The sequence below is a fragment of the Tamandua tetradactyla genome, chromosome 2 (assembly GCF_023851605.1).
Source record: "Tamandua tetradactyla isolate mTamTet1 chromosome 2, mTamTet1.pri, whole genome shotgun sequence".
Taxonomy (NCBI): domain Eukaryota; kingdom Metazoa; phylum Chordata; class Mammalia; order Pilosa; family Myrmecophagidae; genus Tamandua; species Tamandua tetradactyla.
The window spans coordinates 166,667,105-166,690,895 of NC_135328.1; the positions used below are offsets into that span (position 1 = coordinate 166,667,105).

General features: G+C 45.3%; 1 protein-coding gene across 10 annotated transcripts in view; it reads right to left on the minus strand.

Annotated features, from left to right (window-relative positions):
- The window catches only part of MROH7 (maestro heat like repeat family member 7), a 147,372-nt gene that overhangs the window by 30,868 nt on the left and 92,713 nt on the right, over positions 1-23,791 (minus strand). For all 10 annotated transcript variants that reach the window (XR_013170947.1, XR_013170948.1, XM_077149536.1 and 7 more), the window contains exons 4-14: positions 13,996-14,069; positions 11,621-11,704; positions 10,581-10,660; positions 10,167-10,296; positions 8,258-8,353; positions 7,654-7,758; positions 7,311-7,446; positions 4,187-4,299; positions 3,683-3,859; positions 3,063-3,217; positions 621-759 (exon numbers count right to left, since the gene is read on the minus strand). Coding sequence is in view for 8 of the 10 variants with exons in the window: in XM_077149536.1 (XP_077005651.1) it covers positions 621-759; positions 3,063-3,217; positions 3,683-3,859; positions 4,187-4,299; positions 7,311-7,446; positions 7,654-7,758; positions 8,258-8,353; positions 10,167-10,296; positions 10,581-10,660; positions 11,621-11,704; positions 13,996-14,069 (1,289 nt within the window). In the remaining 2 variants the exon portion in view is untranslated. The remainder of the gene's footprint in view (positions 1-620; positions 760-3,062; positions 3,218-3,682; positions 3,860-4,186; positions 4,300-7,310; positions 7,447-7,653; positions 7,759-8,257; positions 8,354-10,166; positions 10,297-10,580; positions 10,661-11,620; positions 11,705-13,995; positions 14,070-23,791) is intronic.

A 23,791-nucleotide genomic window follows, 5' to 3' on the forward strand; every position in this document is an offset into this window, starting at 1 on the left:
GAGGAACAAGATATTGTCCAGCTGGCTTGGATCAGAGTGGCAGTGATGGAGGCAGACAGAAACCATCTCTCCAACCCGCTTTCCTCAGGCACCTGCTGTCTTCCAGCTCTGCCTGCCTCACCCATCAGACTGTCCGCCAGCTCCCTGCAGCCAGAGCCACTTTCCTCTGTGTTCCCAGGGCTGAGCTCTAATCCGAGCAGCAAGAAGGGCTAAAACCTTTGATCTTGCCTAAAGGAATGAATGAGTTATCCCCTTTAATCTTCACCACTGCCCTCTGTAGCAGATGTTATTATTTCTGTTTACAGAGGCAGAAACTGAGCCTCAGAGAGGTGCAGTGACTTGCCCAGGTCACAGACCAGTAACGCTGCTGACTCGGGACTCAGACTCAGGGCCACCCCTCCACCATTCCCCAGCTGCTGCTGTCACGAAAGTAGCACTCCCGTTACCATCCAGTAGATCAGAAACAAGAGCCGAGAGACAGAGCCTTGCTTACGCCCACACAGCTAGCTACTGGCAGAGGGGGAAAGCAGAAGCCAGTGTGCCCAGCTCACCAGAGGGAGGGAGGGAGAGAGGACGGGCGGGAAGGGACTGCGGTGGAGGTGGGCCGGGTGGCTGCTCACTGCTAGGGGCACGATGGAAGCCCGGCCCTTCTTAGTGACCGGCTTCTCCTTCAGGCTGGTCAGGAGCAGATCCAGCAGGTCTCGGACATCGCAGCTGGGCTTGCGCAGAATCAGCTGCCTCCACATCTCTGCTCCGTTGCTGAGATACCAGGGGCGGGATGGTTAGTGGTGGCCAGAGCAGCGGGGCCCACCCTGCCTCCAAGTGACATGGGGGCGGGGAGAGAGGAGGAAGGAAGACGCCACTGAGATGGCATCCACAGGCACACCAACAAGGAACGGTCCGGAAAACACTCCCCAAAGAGCAGGGGTGGGGGGGGTGGGGCAACAGTTATTGAAAACCCTACTTCCCAGGTATTGCGCCAGGTGCTTCACATACAATGTATTACTTCAGCAAATAGTTCTTGAGCATCTGTCCCCTGGCAAGGGGCTTCCCAGGGGACAGATCTGGCAGAAGGTCAAATCTCTAGGGAGGCAAATGTGAACAGATATTCAAGATATTCAAGGTCACCGAATTCTCTCAAAGACCCTCAAGGTGGGTGTTGCTATTCCCATTTTACAGATGCAGAATTGAGTCTGAGAGGGTTGAAATCGCTCATCCAAGACTATGCAGCAAATGAGCAGCAGAGTCACGATTTGACCAGGTCTGCTGTCTCCAAAGCCTTGCTCTTTCCTCCATACCACGCAGCTAGAATTAAGACATTTGAATGCCATCGGGCCTGGATCTTGCACTCATCACATTGATACCAGCAAGCACCGGCTCCTGCCGCTTAGAAGGCAGGAAAAAGCATCCTTACTGGACCCCACAGCAGACTGGGCAGTCCTATCATGGGAAGTTGAGAATACCGGCAGCCAGTGTGGGAAAGGGTTAACAAAACCCTTTTCCCCTTCTGCATGAGCATTTGAACCTTCCATTAACTTTCTAGCTCTGTTCCCCTGGAAACCTGATAAAGATAGTATGTCAACTATGTTGCTAGGCAACATTGCTTATGGTAAAAATGACCTGATTGGGAAATTGCATCTAGGCTGAGAAGAACTATAAATTAACTGTAAGAACCAGTTGGGGACACTAGAGCATTAAGCTTCCCAGGGTGCGGTGACTCTTATAACTGGGCTGCTGTGGGCACCCTGCAAGCAAAGCCTATAGAGTTGTTTATTATAAGAGACATTGGTCCCCCTGAGGCCTGAGCTACTGAAGCCAGGGCAGCTCCTACATCCACTCAATGAGTCTCGTTCTAGTTCTCGCTCACCTAAGCGTTCACCTGGGAGGCCCAAGAGACCAACTCCTGAGACCAACTCCGGGCCCAGGCCAGGGGGGCGGTGAGTGAGGCAAGCAGGGCACAAAATTTAAGGAAGCCCTCACTTTCAGGCTCCTGCAAGTGCAGCCTTGGAGCCAAGAGTGAGGCCTCCTTAAATTTTGCACCCAGGCAAAATTTAAGCTTGCTTCACCTCAATTGTAGCCCGATCTGGACTGCTGCATGGTTTGCTGCCAAGAATTCTGCAAAGAGGAGCCCCTGACACTGCCCTGGTCTCTATCCTGAGTGCCTTGGATGTAATGTCTGGCCACGGTGGTCTTGCGAGTCTGAATATTTAGTTGGATCCAAGAAGAAATCCGCCCCCTTGGTGGGCAGTGCCACCAGAAAGGGTTAAATTCTCCAAGAAGGAGGCCTTGGGATGTGTCCGCCTGGCCCTCACCCTGCTCACCGTTCCCCTTAGTTTCTATGAATGACAACAGCCTACAGCCCCCTTACTCTCAAACAACCATCTTAAATGTGGATCATAGGCTGCCTCATTTTATTTTCAGGGGTGTGGGGGTGTTTCCCAGACTGCTGAGACCCCTAAGCCCGCCTTCTGGCCACAGCCCCCTCTTAGATCCAAGGGCTTTGGGCATGGACATCGTCCTACACAGACCCAGGACTGAGCTGGCCCTCAGCACAGCTGACTGTGTGACTTGTCACATCCATCCCTTGGGGTAAGAATGCAGGGAGTATTTGCTCCTTTTGCCTACGAGGGAAAACTGCAGCCCAGAGAGGACAAGCATGCTACCCAAGACCACACAGCAGCTGCAGGCAGAGGTTGAACCAAAACTCAGGTGTTCTTCCTAATATTAAAGAGATCTGGGCTTGGAGTCAGTCAGACCTGAGTTTGGGTCCTGCTCCTGCTGCTCACTCACTGGGCGCCTAGGGTTTCCCAGGCACAGTTTCCTCATGTAGAACAGGGTGGTTGTGAGAATTGGGGAATGTACTAAGCATCCACGTGGTACCTGACACCCAGCAGTGCTTACAAGGTGCTTACTGGTTGTCACCAGCACCACAGATCATGGATGGGGGTGGCCACCAGGGAGGGCAAGGGGCTTCCCAGGGGACAGAAGTGGGGGTTCCCAGCCCAGAATGGGGACAGCTTCAACCCTCTAGGACCCAACAGCCAGGACACCACGCTTGGCACCTGTCCAGCGGGAGGGGACACATGAGCAGGGCCACCACCACCTCGGTCATGAAGGAGCTGGCCAGGAGAGAGACGGGCAGCAGGGCCACCTCGCGGGCCCGCGGCTCCCGGATATGGCTCAGCTGCACGTAGATGCCCTGCATGATTTCTGGAATCTGGCGCACAGCCGGGGCAGGCAGCCATGAGCAAGTTGGAGGCAGATGGTTGGGAAGGGAGAAGTAAAGGGAGGGATGGGGAAGGGGCTCAAGGGGAGATGGGAGGAGAAAAGGAGGGGACAGGGGAGAGTGTCAGGAGAGGATGGATGGGAAGGGGAGGGAAAGGAGGGAGCACAGGAGAGAAATGGGGAGAGACATGAACAGAGCACCTGCTCCTTCTCGGGGCAAGCCTGTTTGTCTCTGCTGCTCTCCCCTCAACCACCCAGCCCATCTGGTTGAGTTGTCTTGGAGTGAGAAACCTGCAGGCTGGGAGCTCCTAGAACGCGGTCACCCTACCCCCACCCACCCTGCCCCAGTGTTTGTCCAGCCCCTGCTCCACCCCCTGGCCAGGCAGCAGTGAGCAGTCCCTGTAGGGTCTCCCAAGCACCCATTGATAGCCCAGGCCCCGCCTCCAGGGGCCCTTACCACCTCCAGTGCCCTGTGCCGGTACCACTCCAGCACCGAGCTAAGCGTGACCTCCGAAGCCAGCTGCATCATCTCTCCTGAGTCCTTCCCCCGAGCCTCTGAGCCACCCTTCAGCCCTTCCAGGGCCGCCAGTAGCAGGTCCTTGACCTGCTGGGGCCCCAGGAAGTCGCCAAATTCCTGAAATGAAGGCACAGAAGTACTGACACACCTGCAAACACTTGGAGCCACTGCCAGACATGGTGAATCAGTGGCAGGGGTGGGAAGGCTGCAAAATGACGGTCCCTGCCCCTAGCAGTGGGTGGCAAGTGTCAGGGACAGTGAAGTCATGGCCCACATACTGTGGCACAGCCCAGAGGAGGAGGAGGGGGCACTTAGGATGGAAGGAGTAGGGTGGTTAGTTCAGATGAACGGAGAGTAGGAGGCATTTGGGGTGGGGGCAGTGCTGCCCCTTGCCCCCGCCCTGTCGCCTGGAAGGCCAGCATGATGAGAGACGGGGGCAGTCACCACAATCACTCGCAGGATATTCTGGCATGGGCTGACAGGGTTGTAGGGCCCCAGGAAACGCTTGTTGCTCTCATAGAGCTCCTTCTTGTCGGTGTCTTCCTTATCTCTGGCTCCTACAAGAAGAGAACTTTCTCAGCGCGGCCTGACCGCCACTCCCCTTTATTTTTATTTTATTTTTTTATTATTTTTTTTGGCATGGGCAGGCTCAGGGACTCAAACCCAGATCTCCGGCATGGCGGACAAGAGTTCTGCCACTGAGCCACCATTGCCCGCCTCCCCCCCCCCCTTTAGTTTTATTTATTATTTGTTTATTTATTTGGTGCATGGACCAGAAACTGAATCCGTGTTTCCCGCATGGAAGGTGAGCATTCTACCACTGAACCACCCATGCACCCTCCTTCATTTTCCTTTTTTTAAAATTTTTTTATGAAACATGGATATAAGCATTGCATAAGTCATAAGTAAGCAGCTTGATAAATTTTCAGGCAGTGAATAAACTCATGGAGCCAGCACCCAGATCAAGAAACCGAATATGCCCCAGAAGCCCTCTCATTCCTCCCTTCCAGTTACTTTCCCTCTGCCCTGCTCCGTGTACCTGCTGCTTCGACTTCAAAACCCATAGAATAGATTGCTTGCTTTTGAATGTTATATAAATTGGCTCATACGATATGTTATCCTCTCTGTCTGTCTCCTCTCACTCAACATTGGGTGAAATTCACCCACGCTGTCACACAGAGCATTAGTTCATTCATTCTCAGTGCTGGTTATGATATTCCATGGTATGAGTGTGCCATAATTTCTTTATCTGTTCTACTTTTGATGGATATCTGGGTTGTTTCTGGCTATTACACATAGTGCCACCATGAACATTCTAGGACATGCCTTTTGGTGGCCATGTGAACACATTTGTTAGGTGTATAATTAGGAGCAGAATTGCTGGGTCACAGGGCAGGCAAAAGCTAGGATTTGAATCGTGCACCTCATAAAAGACATGTTCACATCTTAATCTGCATTTCTGTGGGTGTGAATCCATCTGTAAATAGGACCTTTTGAAGATTGTTTTTAGTTAAGGTGTGGCCAAATTGAATCAGAGTGAGTCTTAACCCGTATGACTAGAGGCCTTATGAAGAGAGGAAATTTGGATACAGTCAGAAGTAGAAGCCAGAAATCAGAAGAAGGCAGAGAGGAGAGAGAGATTGGCATTTGCCAGAGGCAGAAATACAAGTCAATCAACCCAAGGATTGTGGCAAGCCTGCACCAGAATGTTACCGACTCTGGGAGAAAGTGAGCCATGTCAATACCTCCGTGTTGGACTTCTACACCTTCAAAACCATGAGACAAGAAACCCCTATTTTTTGAGCCACCCCCTTGTATGGTTTTTGTCATAGCAGCTTTGGAAAACTAAGAAAGAACATTGTCAGTTTCAGGAGATACTGCCTGTGGTAGATTGAATTGAGTAACGCCGTTTGAACATGTTCTGGGGTCTTGGTCTTCATTCTGGTGGATGCGGACCCACTGTAAATAACATCTCTTAAAGAGGTTACTTCAGTTAGGGTGTGTCCCAACCAAATTAGGTTGGATTTCAATCCAGATTACTGAAGTCATTTATAAGCAGGGTGAAAGTCAGAGGCATAGGGAGGTGCTAGAAGCTGGAATCAACAGAACCTGGAAGAGAGGCTGGAGAGGCCGCCATGTGCATTGACACAAGGCAGAAAAGCCAAGGATCAAGGGTTGCTGGCAGCCAGCCCCAGAATGCCACAGTCTTCGGAAGAAAGCACCGCCTTGCTGATGCCTCAACTATGGACTTCTCCTACCCTTAAAACCATGAGCCAATTAATTCCCATTATTTAAGCCAGTAATTCCCATTATTGTGGTATTTGTGATTGAAGCAGAGAAACTAAAACACTGCCAAACTCTCTTCCATAGTAGGAAGCCAATTACTCTCCCACTATCAGTATATGAGAGTTCCGGTTGCTCCATGTCCTTGCCAGCATGTGATATTGTCTGTCTTTTTCACTTTTACCTTTCTGGTAGTGTGTGGTGCCTCTTTTAAATTGTAACTCTCCTACTTCATGAGTCCCCTTTTCTTCTTTAGCACTTATACCCAACTTGCCTTATAGATAACTTTTAAAATTTGGTTCCTTGTCTGTCTTCTACAAACAAGAATATAGGCTCAACGAAGAAGGAATTTTTAACTAATCTTTCTTCACTGATGTGTTCTCAGTGCCTAGAACAGAACCTGATACATAATGGCTCCAGATTTTCTGTTGAAGGAAATACATTTCAGACACATCTCCTGAACGCTTACTGAGGCCTGTCCTGGGACCTACCTGGATCTCCTTAGAGTATAATACAAGACATGGGCAGAAGAAAAGGCCATCATGGCAGAGCGATCAGAAGGACCAAGTGTGGGAATTGTTTGAAAACGGACGAAGCTTGAGATCTGGGGTCAGGCAGACCGGGTTTGAATTCTGTTTCAACATTGTGCATTTGGCCTAGGGTTGCCAGTTAAAATATAGGATGTCCATCAGCCTATACCACATCACTAGCTCCTTGAAGCCAAATCTAGGGATATTCTCCCAATTGTAGATTTTTACCCACTCCAGATTCTAAGACCTATTCTTGATTCATTTATCATTCATAAATATTCATCAATATTCATTAAGTGCCCACCACATGTCAGTCTCAGGGCTAGGCTTTGGGAATAAAGTGGCAGATAAGACACAGCCCTGCTCTCCCCTTACTGAAGTGATAGTTTAGTGGAGAAAACAAGGAAACGTGCCCTTAGGACTATCATGTCTGGGTATGCACAATGTCATGGGAATGTGAAGCTGAAAGTCACAGATTAAGCTTGGAAGGATGAGGAAAGGCTCAGGAAAAAGGAAAGACTTGGGAAAAAGAAAAGTTGCTTCAACCAAAGCAGGTTTCTTTCTAGCCTCTGTCCCCTGGCTCTGTGGGGACTAAGGCTTCACAGTGGTCTCCCCAGACCTAATCTAATCCCATTCTGGTCTCCTCCATATCCCGCCACTGCCTTGTTGCCAAGGCCCCAGCCTGCCTTGTCCCCAGTTCCACAGCTGAGCTTCTGCTTAGCAGCCTTGCTTCAGAGCTCTCCAACATGGCTTACGCTTTTGGAGCTCCAGGATGGTGTAGAGGATGATGATGCCATCCAGAGCTTTCCGGCCAATCTCCTCATCAGGATCCCCGATGCGAAGGATGAGCCTCCCCAGAAGCAGGCCCAGCGTTGGGAACCCCGAGGACATCTGTTTGGGTCAAAATCTTAGAGCTTAAGTCATATAGGTTCAGTAATGCTATACGGTAAATGGTGACCAGAACTGGATGGTCTGGCCCTGACAGCAGAGCCCTACGAGGATGGTAAGAACCACATGGGAGTTCCTGGACATGAATAGTCTCCCTCAGGATGGGAAGATTCTCCCCAGGAGTGCCCACCCCTCTCGGGGGCAACTCACAAAGGCAGGCAGGGTCAGCAGTGTGTGGTTCAACAAGGAGACATTGCTGTTCACAGCCCGTGCTCGCTCATGAGCCTTCCCAGAGTTCATCCAGGGTCCCAGGGGCTGTGGGAACAAAGGCAGGACTCAGAGCTACATGCTGGATGTCAGCCCCTACTGCTCAAGTTGTGCAGGCTAGTCTTTGCCAGTCAGCCGTAAGCCTCCAGGAGGGCCTGAGGACTGGGGAACCCATCCTCCCACAGCCCTCCTCTACTTGGAGCTTAGGGAGGGATGGGATCTAGAAGCTGAGAATAGGGCTGATAGACAGGAGGGGAGAAGGAGGCTAGTGAGGAGAGAAATGAGAGGAGAGGAGAGTCCTGAAGACAGAAGAGAAAGTCAGGAATAAGAGTGGAGAGAGTGCAGAGATGAGCACAGCTGTAGCAGAAGGGTAGAGGATGGGGAGACCGCAAAGAGTAACAGGGCAATAACAGGGCCTCTAAGAGAGAAACAGAGGCAGAAGGCTGGCACAAGATGGCATTCTGAAGTCAAGCCACTCCTTCCTGGGTTCAGCCCCAGGCTCCTGAGCCATTTCTCCTCATCTCTCCCCCTCACTACTCCACCGTACCTCCAAGATGCTCTTCAGCCCAGCAGGAGTGGGGTCCTCCACGAAGAGGGCATTGAGCAGTGTCTGCAGGGCGTCCAGGGTCTGGTGGTAAAGTGTCTATGGGAAGAAGGAGGATCACGTCACCAGAGGGCCTCTGGGGCAGTCCCAAGTTCCATCCAGGCAACCCTTGAGGCGGGTCGGGGGAAGAGGGGTTACCTGGACCCAGGAGAACTGCTGTCTGGTCCCACCACTAAGACTAACTTTAAGATGATGTTGACAATTGCTTCCCTTCCATGGGTTGCTGTTTTCTAATTGGCACATGGGTAATGATTATCCCGACCCTTCCTGCCTCCAAGGGGCAGGACGCTGTGACCCAACATTTATTGAGAATCTACCATGGGCCAGGTGAGTGCCTAATGACTTGTACAGCCAAATCACCTTGTCCTCAAATAGTTTTTCATATTTTACAAACGAGGAGGCACTTGCACAAAGTCACAAAGCAGGGGAGTTTCACGTTGTGAGGAACAAGCAAGAGGACGGATAGGAAAGGGCCCTGGAATTAGAGCTAGATATATAGGATGGTGCTGTGATTCTTTTTTGAATTGCTAGTCCTAGACCCAAAGAGATTTTCCAAGTAGCCCGTTAAGGAAACTTCCCGGCCCTGCCCAGGTTCACTGGCCACACCACAGGCCCGGAAGTGTCTTTTGAAGGTGCAGGTATCACACACACATAAGGCTGGGCAGAGGGTTTGAGTCACGCTGGGAAGACACTCTTCCCTATCTCTCCTGCCAGCTCCCCCCCAGGTCGGTTCTTCAAGTTCTCGCAGTCTGGACTGCGCATGCCCGGGAAACTCCCTGAGTCTGCGCATGCCCAGGAATGGTGGTTCTCAGGATTACTACCACCAAGCAAGCTCCCGGACCACCCAACCTCCTCCTTCCCTCCCTCTGTGCAGCACTGACCTCTGCTGGCTAGGCTTGGTACTACAAAAAGGCCGCCCCACTCGTAACCATGAGATTAAGGATTCCCCGACTTTCCTTTGGGTCTCTCAGTAGAGGACCCGGACCCCTTCCTCTGCCCACATGCTCTGGTTCCCACCCACTCTCTAGCCTCACTCCCCAACACCCTCTCCTTGCCCTCTGCGCTTCTGCCACTCTGCCTTGTCATCTTATAGTCACGCGTTCTCTCTGTCTACAGTCTCTGCACAGGCTTCTCCTTTCATCGCCCCCTCCAGCTAAACAATTCCTCTTTAACCGCTCAGCTCCATCACGATGACCCCTCAGGGAAGCCTTCCCTGACCCCCATCTAGGCCATGCCCCCCCCCATTCCAGGCTCTTAACAGCACCAAGTACTTCTTGTTTGCAGCATTTTCCACTGTTGTAATTTTGCATTCCTTTGTAGGGTTCATTGATGACATCTTGCCCCCACCCCCTCCCCTCTCCCCTCTATAAAACCTGCATCAAGTTCGACATGGAGTTCTCAGTTAATATTTGCTGAATGAAATAATGAATGAAATGTGCCTCACCCTGAGCTGGAATCCCTCTCCCTTAACCTCTACTGACCCTAGCTTTCCCCTCCGCCCACACAAAGGGTCACCCCTGCCTGCCCCTCCTGCGATCAGGAGATGCTTGCTCGTGCCTCTGAAGTTTCTGCTTCTCCAGGCCTCAGCTCCAAGTCCCCCAGTCTCTTCATCTGCGACCTGGCTCTCAGACCCTCCCTCCCTCAATCCTGGCCACCTCCTCTGGTCATGCCAACATTTGTCCACCGCCCCCTCTCTCAAAAAATCAGACAGGACCCTCCAAATGAGGACTTGTTTGTTCTGAGGATTCTTTCATTCACCAAATATCGATGGAGGGCCTCCTCAGGCCCACTAGCAGGGACAGGAATATCCAGAAACACGTGTCAATCTGCCGGGGGACAGGCCCCTTCTCACCTGTATGGCCTCCGCCTTGGCCTCATGTTTCTCCTGCATGGCCTGCACGGAGGGCAGGGAGAACACACTCCTCACACAGGTGTCCACCAGCTCGGACTTCTCCCGCACGCCCAGGACTGGCTGGATGTAACTGGGCAGAGACAGAGAGCAAAGGCACTGAGTGAGGGGGGCAAAGAAACTGAGGACGTAGGGCTGGGATGTGGGGCCTGGCGCGGGGCTGGATGCAGTCTGAGAGGCAGACTCTACAATGGACAAGGAGGTGGGGGAGTGAAGTGGGGTGTGGAGGTCAGAGAGCCTTGGCAGGAACTGGACAAGGGGAGAGGAAAAGGCACAGGTGTAGTGGGGGCACAACCGGGGAGCCCCGTGGGATGGGGGCGGGCAGTCGCTGTGGGGCAGAGAGGGGGCCTTGGACACCTCAGCTGCGTCAGGGTCTCCATGGCCTGCAGACGTACGGAGCTCGAGAGGGAATCCAGCGGTTCCTCCTGGATCTGTCTCTAGAGAGGGGACCACAGAGGGATGGATGAGGGGACAGCACTGCTCTCCAGACTGCCAGGACAAGGCCTCAGCACAGGGACCAGGTCCCAGCAGCCCTTCAGCCTGGGCAGAGCTTCCCCTTGGCTTCATGCCCTGCCCAGCCTCCACGGGTAGAGGGCCTGCCCACTCCTCACACCCAGTTCCGAGCCCTCACCTCAAGGCCAACCAAAGACACACGTCTCCACCTCTGGGCTGCACCTCATACATAGGGCTCAACAACACTTGTTTCGGCAGCCTCTTGGTGGGGAGGTATATTTAAACCATGGACTGGCCCAAACCAAAAAGCATCATGCATGACCCTGGAAAGATGCCCAGTTGAATTCCTTTAAAATATCTTTCTAATTACCTCTCATTCCCACTTTGATCTAGCATGGGCACACAGTAGGTGTTCAATTAATGTTAGTTAAACAAAAGTGTGAAGGGCAAGGGTTTTTTTTTTTCCCACTCTCTCTTTAAGGGACCCAGAGGCAAATATAATTTTGCAAACTTCAGTGCTTATCACTGCCCCAAACCGTTCTGGTAGATAACTGAGAAGTGCCTATACTTAGCAAATTGTGAGAAAACCCGATAGAAATTCCCCAGATGTTTCCAGAGAGAGAATGCATTAAATAATAATGACCACTCCCAGGGGCACAAAATTTTACAGTTAACCATTCGGGCCATATCCTTCCAACAACCCAGTGGCACCAGCATTACGATACCCATTTACAAGATGGGAAGAGTGAGGCTCAGAGGAGAGCAGTGACTTGCCCAACCTCCCTCAGGAAGTTTGAGGTGGAGCTGAGACTCCGGTCCAGTCATCTGGCCTCATCATCCCGTCCCTTTCCCGCCTAAGCCCCCTGTCTCATCAGTGGGCAGAAACCTTGATGAGATTTCTCCTCCCCACCCCAGTGCCACAGGCACACATGTGGCTCCCGCACCATCATCTTCTTCATCAAGCTCTTCTTCTCTCCTTCTGGTTCCAGTAGATCCTGGCTTTTCCGGAGGGTGATGCCACTCTTGACCTTGGGGGAGCAGAGGGCAAATCCGCTGGGTGAGAGCCGTACCGACCCCAACTCTGTGAGTCGTGCGGGTACCACCCATGACCACCCAACAACTGGTGCTCGCTGCTAGCCACCAGCATCCGTGCAGGAGAAATGAAAACCACAAGAGGAGCTTGAGGTAGTGAAGATTTGAGAAGATCATGGTGTGGGTAGGAGTGGGATAATCCCCAAAGGCCAGCCTTTGGGGGAGAAGCAGATGTTGGAGGCTTTGTAGCATTCCCCCTTCCCTCCAGTCCAGTCAACTAAAGGAGGAGAACAGGGAAGAGCTGATAAGACAGGAAGGGTCCCAACACCTCAACCTAAAATTCCACCATTAGCATCATGGTTTGTTTGTTTTGGGGTGGGGGATGGGGTGTACATGGTCCGGGAATCAAACCTGGGTCTCCTGCATGGAAGGTGAGCATTCTACCACAGAACCACCTGTGAACCCCTTAGAGGCCTTTTAATTTACCAGTTGGGTTAAGGCATCCTGCACCTGAGAGAGGGAACATTAGTTGATGTCCAATTTTATCTATTGTTCCATTATCTCAGGATAGAAATAGACAAAATAAACATGAAATAAATAAACTAACTTCATACATAAAGAAAACAATAGGATGGAGAGTATGATAGAATTAAGATGGCCACAAGTTCTTTCCTGTCTCTCTATCAATAGGTGGAAACTATTTTCCCTTCCCTTGAATCTGCCTCACCTTACAACTTGCTTTGACCACCAGAAAGCTATAGCTGTGGTGCTGTGCCAGTCCCTGGCCTACCTCTTAGGAGAACTGGCAGCTTCCACATTTTCGTTTCCTCTAGAACCCAGCTGCCATGCTGTAAAGAAGCCAAGGCCAACATAGGAAACGATGGAAGACCACGTGGAGAGAGGCCCTGGAAGATGAGCTGTCATCTCAGATGTTTCAGCCCCCATGAGCGACCTTAGTCAACATCACGTGGAGCAGAAGAACTATCCAGCTGAGCCCAGTCAAACCTCAGAATCATGAGAAATAGGGCTGCTCCAACCCTTACCCCTCCAGCAGCCAGAGTAAACGTTTAAGTTTTCTTTGCTTTGTTAAACAGCAAAAAATAACTTAAACAGTAAAAGTGATGGTGGAGGGATGGCAAGGGATGGCTAATTTAGACAGAATGGTGGGGAAAGCCTCTCAGAGGAGTTGACATTTAGGCTGAGTCCTGAAAGACATGGAAGAGCTAAACGTGTGAAAAACTAAGGGGAAGATCTGCCTGTCTCCCCAGACAAAAACTATGAGTTTGCTGTTGGATCCCTAGTGCCTGAAACTGTGCTAAGCACATAGTAGAGGCTCAAAAACACTTGTGGGATGTCTTAGGCACCCAACGTTGTACCTTTGTGCAGGCACCATGCTTGGGGCTGTGCATATGTTATCTAACATAAACTTCACTACCAATTTATTGCACCCATTTTATAGATGAGAAGAACACTCCTGGCAGAGGAAACAGCAAGTGCAAAGGCCCTGAGGCAGGAATGAGGTTGGCATGTGTGAGCAACAGTAAGAAGGCCAGGGTGATGAGTGAGGTGGGTGACTGGGAAAATGTCATGGGATAAGGACAGGTGCTCCCCAAACGCTCAGCCTCTTCTTGGTCCTGTCACTCTCCCTCCAGCCCCAGGGACTGGAACTTATCCTTGAAGCAACCTGGGGACAGGGTCTCCCTCCTGCTGCCTAACTTCCCTGGTTTGTACTGCCCGTCTGGGTTCCCTGTCCTGTCCTGGATGGATTCCCTGGCTCTAAACTCCACCCATCTCCTGGTCTCACCCACCCTTTGAGGGTCACCAGCTGTCCACGGTCCTCCATCCTGTCCACTGCCCTCACCGAGGCCTGCAGGTGTTGTACTTCATCTGCTGAGACTTGGCCTTCTCTGGTTTCTCTTATTGCATGGCCAAGACCTGAGTTGGGCCTGACTATGTCCTGGAAAAGGTCATACCATCACTGCCCCTTTCAGAGCTCCTTCTACAGTTCTCAGTAAGCCTTATTGAGCATCTACTATATACCAGGCATTGTTCTAGATGCTTGGGATATGGCTGTGAATAAAACAGACAAAAATCTGGAGGCTATATGCTGGTGGGGGAGACTGACAACAGATAAGATGAAGAAGCAAAGTGAACAGTGCATCAGGTGGTGGTGGGTACTGCAGAGATGGGAGAAGCTGGCCAGAGGAACAGGGAAGCTGGGGCATGGGATGGTCTTGGGGGTGCCCTGGGAAAGTCAGCTGGGGTCTGGGGGCGGGGGGAAGCATACCAGAGTAATTTTGCCTCCATCTTCTTGTTTCACTGGCACCTCCTCTAGGAGTGTGGCTACGTCACTGAAGTCTCCTGCATGCCGGAGTTTCAACGAGGATAGAAGAGGGAGGGTAAAGAAGGGTTTACCTAAGGTACCATCATCTCATTTGTCCTCCTCCAATGGACTCCTCCAATCTTTAATTCCCCCGCAGCCAGACTGAACTTTTAAAAGTGTAAATTAGCTCTTGTTACCACCCCCCACTTTAAAACCCTTCCAGTGTGCCCCATTTCACTAAGCTTAAAGCCAGCATCCTCACCAGGACCTTCAGTCACCTGCATGGCCAACCCTCCCCTCTCCACCCCACCTCTCCTCCTTGCCCCACCTCCCCTCTTGCTCCTCTTTCCTGGCCACCAGGCTATGGCCACACTTGCTTCCTTTCAGTCCCAAGCATGCTCCCTGCTCAGGGCCTTTGCACATGTAGTTTCCACTCCCCTGCCACACCTTGCCCAGCTGGGGCTCCCCTCCTCCAGGCCTCTGCTTGCCTGCCACTGCACTGAGGCCTTCCCTGATGCCCAAGCTAAACAAGGCCCTGTGAGCCTCTCATGCATCACCCTTGCCCTCTTCTGTCAGCAGATATCATCATTTACAATTAACTATTTATTTGTTATGGTAGATATGTGCTCTTCTGCCAGCCCCTTCTTTTGGTTGAGTAACCACTCTCTTTCCCGTGGGCTACCCATTCCATATAGCTTGGCAAGGCTGAATTCTGCAACCCACACACATCACCCCTTTTTCACTCCGGGGTAGTCTGGAGCCCAAGCTTGGCTCATCTGAGTGCCCCACTGATTCAGCCACCAGGGTGGGCATTTGGTTGAGCTGGGCCAGTAGAGCCCCTTATTGAGGGCTGGGGGAACATTGAGGGAGAGCGGGGCTTTCTCCTTCTGAGATCAAGGTCACTAAGGCCTGTGAGAGCTAGATGTTTAAGCGCATCTTGGCCACCAGAGGCTGCCATGGAGGGATGGAACCAATAGAGAAAAGCAGGGGTGAGGGTGAGAGAGAAATTGAGTCCTGATGTCATGTGAATTTTGGGACCCAGCCTGGTATAAAGCTTGACCTTACAACATTTTGGTTATGTAAACCAATAAAGTCCCTGTTTCGTTTAAGCAACTTTGGGTTGGATTTTTATCTCTAACAGCAAAAGAGGACACTCTTGTAATGAAGAATCCCGGCATTATAGAAAATGCCTCTTCTTTTTTTCTTTTTTTTTTACTTTTTTTTTACTGTGTAATATAACATATATACAAAGCAAAGAAAGTAAAAGCGATAGTTTTCAAAGCACTCTTCAACAAGTAGTTACAGGACAGATCCCAGAGTTTGTCATGAGCTACCATATGATCCTTATAGAGAGGGTCTCTTCTAAGACCTGGGTTGGCCCTGGGTTTTATCATCTGCCCCTAAAATGATTCTTAACATGTAAATCAGATCATGTTACACCCTACTTAAAACTCTTGAATATTTATTGAATTATGTAAATCTGATCATGTTACACCCTACTTAAAACTCTTGAATATTTATTGAATTAACTAATTATTCAATGCCCAGACACTGTGTGAGGCACTGGAGAGTCAGCCATGAATTAAACAGACATCATCTTAGTTGTCATGGAGTTTACAGACTACTGGGAAAGACAGTAAATACATGTAAGCTTCAGGACCTCAAAGTGTTATACCCACACTATAAGGAGACCTACTACACATACATTACACACACAAACCCAGGGGTTTCTAGGAAATTGTCTTCATGCCGAGCAGATTGTGAGAGGAACTCGTCTTGAAAACTGTAACCACAAGCCTGAATTTTTCATGGGCTTACAGCCTAAACTCAAATCATCTGGGTGGTCTACCTGTGAATTTAGTTTAAAGTGGTCCTAGACTGGTAGTACCCCAGACACATGGCAGAAGCAAATATAAATTCCCTCTCTCAAGGATCTCCCTTTATTATAGATCTCAAAAAATTCCCATAAACAATTTTCCAGGAAAAAAATATTTTTTAAAATTACAAGAATACAAGCACCATAAGCAAAATTACTAAGTATCATGAGCTAAACCAGCAGAAATAAAATATAGCAGAACTGATTTGCAAAGACTTCAGATATTAGTCTGAATATAAATAAATAGCTAACTGTATTTTTTAAAGTAAAGAAAGGAAAAAGTAAAACTATCTCTTTGCAGATGACATGATCTTTCAATGTAGAAAATCCCAAGAATCTGCAAGAAAACTATTAGAGTTAATAAACAAATTTAGCAGTGTTGCAGAGTATGAGATCAACACATAAAGATTAGTTGTGATTCTATACATCATTGATGACAATCCAAAATGGAAATCAAGAAAACAACTCCACTGTTGGTGGGAATGTCAAATGGTGCAACCATTGTGGAAGGCAGTTTAGCGGTTCCTCAAAAAACTGAATATAGAATTGCCATACGACCCAGCAATACCATTGCTAGGTATCTACTCAAAGGACTTAAGGGCAAAGACACAAACGGACATTTGCACACCAATGTTTATAGCAGCGTTATTTACAATTGCAAAGAGATGGAAACAGCCAAAATGTCCATCAATAGACGAGTGGCTAAACAAACTGTGGTATATACATACGATGGAATATTATGCAGCTTTAAGACAGAATAAACTTATGAAGCATGTAATGACATGGATGGACCTAGAGAACATTATGCTGAGTGAGACTAGCCAAAAACTAAAGGACAAATACTGTATGGTCCCACTGATGTGAACCGACATTAGAGAATAAACTTGGAATATGTCATTGGTAACAGAGACCATCAGGAGTTAGAAATAGGGTAAGATAATGGGTAATTGGAGCTGAAGGGATACAGACTGTGCAACAGGACTGGATACAAAAACTCAAAAATGGACAGCACAATACTACCTAATTGCAATGTAATTAGGTTAAAAAACTGAATGAAGCTGCATCTGAGCTATAGTTTTCTTTGTTGTTGTTCTGTTTTTTTATATATATTTTTTGTATTTTTATTTTTATTTTTTTCTCTATATTATCATTTTATTTCTTTTTCTGTTGTCTTGCTATTTATTTTTCTAAATTGATGCAAATGTACTAAGAAATGATGATCATACATCTATGTGATGATATTAAGAATTACTGATTGCATATGTAGAATGGAATGATTTCTAAATGTTGTGTTAGTTAATTTTTTTAATTAATTAAAAAAAAAGAAAGAAAACAACTCTATTTACAATAGCATCCAAAAAAAATAAAATAAAATACCTAGGAATAAATTTAACCAAGGATGACATGTACACTAAAAACTATAAAGCACTACTGAAAGTAGTTAAAGATGACCTAAATAAAAGACAAGACCTCCTGTATTCATGGATTGGAAGACTTACTGTTGTTAAAGTGTCAATACTACCCAAAGCGATCTAGGGATTCAAAATCCCAATCTTTTTCTTTTTTTTTTTTTTTTTCAGAAATAGCAAAGCCAATCCTCAAATGTTCATGGAATCACAAGGGCCCCCAAATAGCCAAATCAATCTTGAAAAAGAAGAACAAAGTTAGAGATCTGTCATTTCCTGATCTTAAAACTTACTACAAAGCCATGATAACCAAAACAGCATGTTAGATAAGACTTGCAGGTCAATAAACAGAATCAAGAGCTCAGAAACAAATCCACATATCTATGGCCTGCTGATTTTCAACAAGAATGTCAAGTATATTAGCTGAGAAAAGAATAGTCTCTTCAAAAAACGGTGCTAGGAAAACTGGATACCCATACATGAAAGAATAGCTTCAGACCCCTATCTCACATCATAAACAAAAGTTAACTGACAATGGAGTAAGGACCTAAGCTGAAGAGAGAACCTAACCATAAAACTCTAAATATAGGAGAAAACCCTCATGAATAGGATTTGGCAATGAATTCGTAGACATGACACCAAAATCACAAGCAACAGAAGAAAAAAAAATCAATAAAATGGGCTTCATTAAAATTGAAAACTTTGGTGTATCAACAGACATTTCAAGAAAGAGAAAAGACAGCCTATAGTATGGGAGAAAATAGTTGCAAACCATATATCTGATAAGAGTTTAATTTCCAGAATGTATAAAGAAGCCTGGAATATCCTGTACAGGAAAACAAGGTAAAGAACTCAAACATAATGTGAATGTGCCAATGAAACACAAAAGCTTGCTTGATGGTGATTCCACTGCTCAAATTGGAGGAACATTGGGGATTACAAGAAATAATGATAGGAATAGATTATAGTCTATTGAATCAACCAGGAAACCATAAATCCATACTTATATAAACACAAATAAATATAAATAAATAACTTGAAAGTTTGATGAGGATTGGGATATTTACACATCTCTAAGTACCTCCCCACAAAATACTTATTACAAAGAGGGTAAATAGAAACTTCACAGTGGAGAATCTTGGCAGAAACCACCTTACTCAAGTGATCAAAGTGAGTATCAATAGTAATGGGACAAATCAAACTCATGCCCCACCTGACAGAATGCAATGAGAGAAACAGCTTCACATCTGTGATATTCCGATCATGAGGAAACATCAGACCAACCTGAATTTAGGCACATCTTACAAAATAGCTGGCCTGTAATCCTCAAATTTATGAAGGATATGAAAGTTGAGGAAAGGCTGTGGACGAAGGGAAACTAAATAGATCAGAGACCTAATTGCGACGAATATGCTGAACAGGGTCCTTTTTCTCTAAAGAACATTACTTGGCAATTAGTGACATTTGAATGGGGTCTGTGGATTGGATGGTAGCAGCATAGCAATAGAATTATCCTGATTTTTGATGGTTGTATTTTTGTAAGAAATACACACTAATATTCAGGATGACGGGGCATCATTTGGCAACTTGTTCTCAAATGGTTCGGAAAAATTTTGTACTGTACTTTCAACTGTTCTGTAAGTTTTTATAGTTTCAGAAAATTTAAAAGAACAAAGAATAGGAAGCATTTTCAGACCAAAAAAAAAAAACTGAATAACTTTGTTATTAGGAGAACTCACCAAAGGAAATTCTAAGACGTGCTTCTGGAAGAAGGAAATTAATCCAAAATAGAACGTCTGAGATGCAGTAAGCAATGAAGTACAAAGAAAGAGGCTAATATTTGGGGAAACATAAGAATATTGCATAAAATAATAATGATGTTCATGGGGATAAGAAAAAAATTAAAATACTGTGAGAGCATCCAAGTTGTGGGAAGGGAATTAAATGGGGTTCAAGTGTTCTAAAATTCTTAAATTGTGTGGGAGGAGGATAAATGTATTAATTTGATCTTTGATTGATTAAATACGCACATTGTAACTTCTAGAGAATTACTTAAACACTTAAAACAGTATTTAATTCCCACTGTAGAAAAGGAAAAAAGAAATGAGAAAAGGACAAGAAAGATAAGGAAAGGAAAACAAAAGAAAGGCAGAGTGGGACATGACTCCCAGGGGTGTGGACCTTCCTGGCAAGGTGGGACAGAGATACTGGAATGAGCTGAGACTCAGCATCAAGGGACTGAGAAAAACCCTAGAATGAGCTGAGAATTAACATCAAGGGATTGAGAGAAACTTCTCAACCAAAGGGGGAAGAGTGAAATGAGACTAAGTGTCAATGGCTGAGAGATTCCAAACAGAGTCGAGAGGTTATCCTGGAGGTTATTCTTATGCATTAAGTAGATTTCACCTTGTTGTTCAAGATGTAGCGGAGAGACTGGAGGGAACTGCCTGAAAATGTAGAGCTGTGTTCCAGTAGCCATGTTTCTTGATGATGATTGAACAATGATATAGCTTTCACAATGAGACTCTGTGAATGTGAAAACCTTATGTTTGATGCTCCTTTTAGCTACTATCTCAACAGAAGAGTAGAACATATGGAATAAAAATAAATAATAGGGGGAACAAATGTTAAAATAAATTTAGTTTGAAATGCTAGTGGTAAATGAAAGGGAGGGGTAAGGGGTATAGTATGTATAATCTTTTTTTCTCTATTATCATTTTATTTCTTTTTCTGTTTCTTTTTATTTCTTTTTCTAAATCGATGCAAATGTACTAAAATGATGAATATGCAACTATGTTAAGAAATACTGATTGTATATGTAGAATGGAATGATATCTTAATGTTTTGTTTGTTGATTTTTTTAATTAATAAAAAAAGTTTTAAAAAAAAGAAAGGCAGAGAGAGGAACATATTTGTAGGACAAATAACACAAACATAAATTAGTAAATAGATATCCAAATCATCTATTACGTATATTAAATATAAATAGACTATGGATTGGAAAACAGTATTGTAAAGTCAACAAGCAGACCTAAATTGATCTGTAGTTTCAATGAAATTCCAGTGAAAATCCCAGCCGGTTTTTATTTTATTTCATTGTGTGGAAATTGACAAGCTGTTTCTAGAATCATTTAGGAAAAGCAAAGCATCTAGAACAGACAATCTTGAAGAAGATCAAAATTGGTGGACTTACACTACAAGATATTAAGATTTACTCTAAAGCACAAGAAAAAATAAAGCTGCTAGAAGCAAATATAAGAAATTATTTTCGTGACCTTTGGACATGCAAAGATTTCTTAAATTGGAGACAAAAAGCAAGAGCCAAAAACAAGTAATTGAAAAATTGGGTTCTTTAAAAATAAAGACTTCTGTTTATCAGAAGACTTTATCAAGTCACAGACTTGCAGAAAATATTTACATTACATATATCTGTAAAGAACTTATAGCTGTATTATATAAAAACTCCAACAAATCAAATGAGCAAAAGACTTGAACAAGTTCTTCACAAAAGAGGACATCCAAATTGCCAATAATGATATGTAAACATGTTCAACATCATTCGTCATTAAGAAATGCAAATTAAAATCACGATGAAATATCACTAGACATCCACCAGGATGGCTGTAATTTTAAAAACTGACAATAACAACAGTTGGTGAGAATGCTAAACCATCGAAGCTCTCATACAGAACTTGAGGGAGGGTAGATTAATTCAACTGCTTTGAAAAACTGGCAATATCTATTACAGCTAAAATATGCTTACTTTATGACCCAGAAATTCCACTCCTAGATAAACAAGCATATCTGTGAACCAAGATAAATAAGTGTATCTCTGTACCAAAAGATGTGCACAAACATGCCTTTTGGCAATTTTGTTCTGAACAACCAAAACAGAAACAATGGATAAAACAGAAGAATGGATAAACAAATTGCGATATATTCATATAATAAAATACTACAAAGCAATAAAAAATAATCAACTACTGATAATACAACAATATGGATGAATTAGAAAGACATGACAGCAGGCTAAAGAAGCCAAAGTCAAAGTAATACATACTGTAATACTGTATGATTCCATTTATAAGAAGTTCATGAACAAGCAAAACTAATCCAGGGTGACAGAAGTCAGAGAATTGCTATGTCTGAGGCAGTAGTTCTCAAACAGGGCAATCTATCCCCCAGTGGGATATTTGACAATGTCTGGAGAGGTTTGTGTGTGCCATGGCAGGGGTGGAGGGGGGTGTGGGATTGCGCTGGAATCTGCAGGGTAGAATCCAAGATTGTATTTCACAGTGCACAGGACAGCACCCTCTCAGCAAAGAATTACCTGGCACAAAATGTCAGTAGTGCCAAAAATGAGAAACCCTGATCTAGGAGGAATATTGAGGAGAAAGGGACACAATGGCGACTTCTGGGCTGCTGGAAATTATCTATATCTTGATATAGGTGGTACTTACTGGGACACATGCATATGTAAATGTTAATCAAGTTGTATACTTGAGATTTGTAGTGTGTACACTTTACACATTTTACTGCTACAGGTTGCTACTCAAAAAAATTCTTAGAAGGCTAATGCAAACAATTTGAAAATGCATTTTTAAAATACAAATGGACAAAATGCTCCTATTAACATACAAAGATTGCCAGGATAAAAAAAACAGCAGAATCCACTATATGTTAATTACAAAAGACATCTAAAAGATAAGAATACAGCAGATTGAAAATAAAAGGATGAAAAATATATCTAACAATCTATAATCAAAAGAAGACTGGTGAAAAAATGAACTTAACCAAGGATATAAGGGACTTGTATTCTGAAAACTACAAAACATTGCTAAAATAAATCATAAAAGACCTATATAAATGGAAGGACATTCTGTGTTCATGAATTGGAAGACTAAATATTAAAATGTCACTTCTATGCATATCGATTTACAGATTCAATACTATCCCAATCAAAATATCAACAGCTTACTTTGCAGAAACAAAAAAGCCAAATATCAAATTTATTGGAAGGTAAGCTGCTCTGAATAGCTAAAAGCATCTTGAAAAAGAAAAATAAAGTTGGGAGGACTCTAACTTCCTGATTTTAAAGCATATTACAAAACTACAGTGGGAAAAAAAAGCATGGTATTGGTATAAAGATGGATATATTGATCAATAGAATTGATTTGAGAGTTCAGAAATAGACCCTCACATGTATGGTCAATTGATTTTTGACAAGACTGTCAAGTCCACCCAACTGGGACAGAGCAGTCTTTTCAACAAATGGTGCTGGGAGAACTGGATAGCCATATCTGAAAGAATGAAGAAGAATTCCTATCTCATACCTTATACAAAAATTAAATTAAAATGGACCAAAGACCTAAATATTTAGGCAGGACCATAAAACTTCTGAAAGAAAATGTAGGGAAGCAATTCAAGATCACATGGTAGGAGATGGAACATGAGCAACAAAAGAAAAAATAGATAAATGAGACCTCCTTAAAATTGATAGTTTTGTGCTTCAAAGGACTTTATCAAGAGGGTTAAATTGTAGCACACTCAATAGGAGAAAATATTTGGAACCAACATATCCAGGATATAAGGCTTTAATATCCAGGATATAAAAAGAGAGCCTACAAATCAACAATAAAAAGAGAAACAGGGAAGTGCAACGGTGGCTCAGTGGCAGAATTCTCGCATGCCATACCTGAGACACAGGCTCGAACCTAGTGCCTGCCCATACAAAAACAAACAAAAAAGACAAACAACCCAATTAAAAAGCAGGCAAAGCCTTGAATAAACAGTCTTCCAAAGAGGAACTACAAATGGCTAAAAAACACATGAAAAGATGTTCAGCATCTCTAGTCATTAGAGAAATGCAAATCAAAACTACAGTAGACTATCATTTCATGCCTACTAGAATGGCTACTATTAAAAAAACAAACCTCTACAAGTGTATTAGTTAGGATTCTCTAGAGAAACAGAATCAACAGGAAATATTCGTAAATATAAAATTTATAAAAGCGTCTCACATAACCATGGGAACGTAGAGTCCAAAATCTGTACAGCAGGCTGTGAAGGTGACGATTCCAATGGAGGGTCTGGATGAACTCCACAGGAGAGGCTCACCGGCCAAAGCAGGAAGAAAAGCCTGTCTCTTCTGAATCCTCTTTAAAAGGCTTCCAATGATTAGATTAAGCATCACTCATTAAAGAAGACACTTCCCTTGGCTGATTACAAACGGGATCAGCTGTGGATGTAGCTGATGTGATCATGATTTAATTCTATGAAATGCTTCATAGCAAAAGGCAGGCCAGCACTTGCCCAACCAGGCAAACAGGTAAAACCACTTGGCCAAGTTGACACATGAACCTGACCGTGACAGTCCACCCCTTGTCAACTTGGCAGCTGTACTCATCACCTTAAACATTACCTAATTTCTAAATACAAAACAATAAGACGCACTTTTTTTTCTCACCTAACAATACTC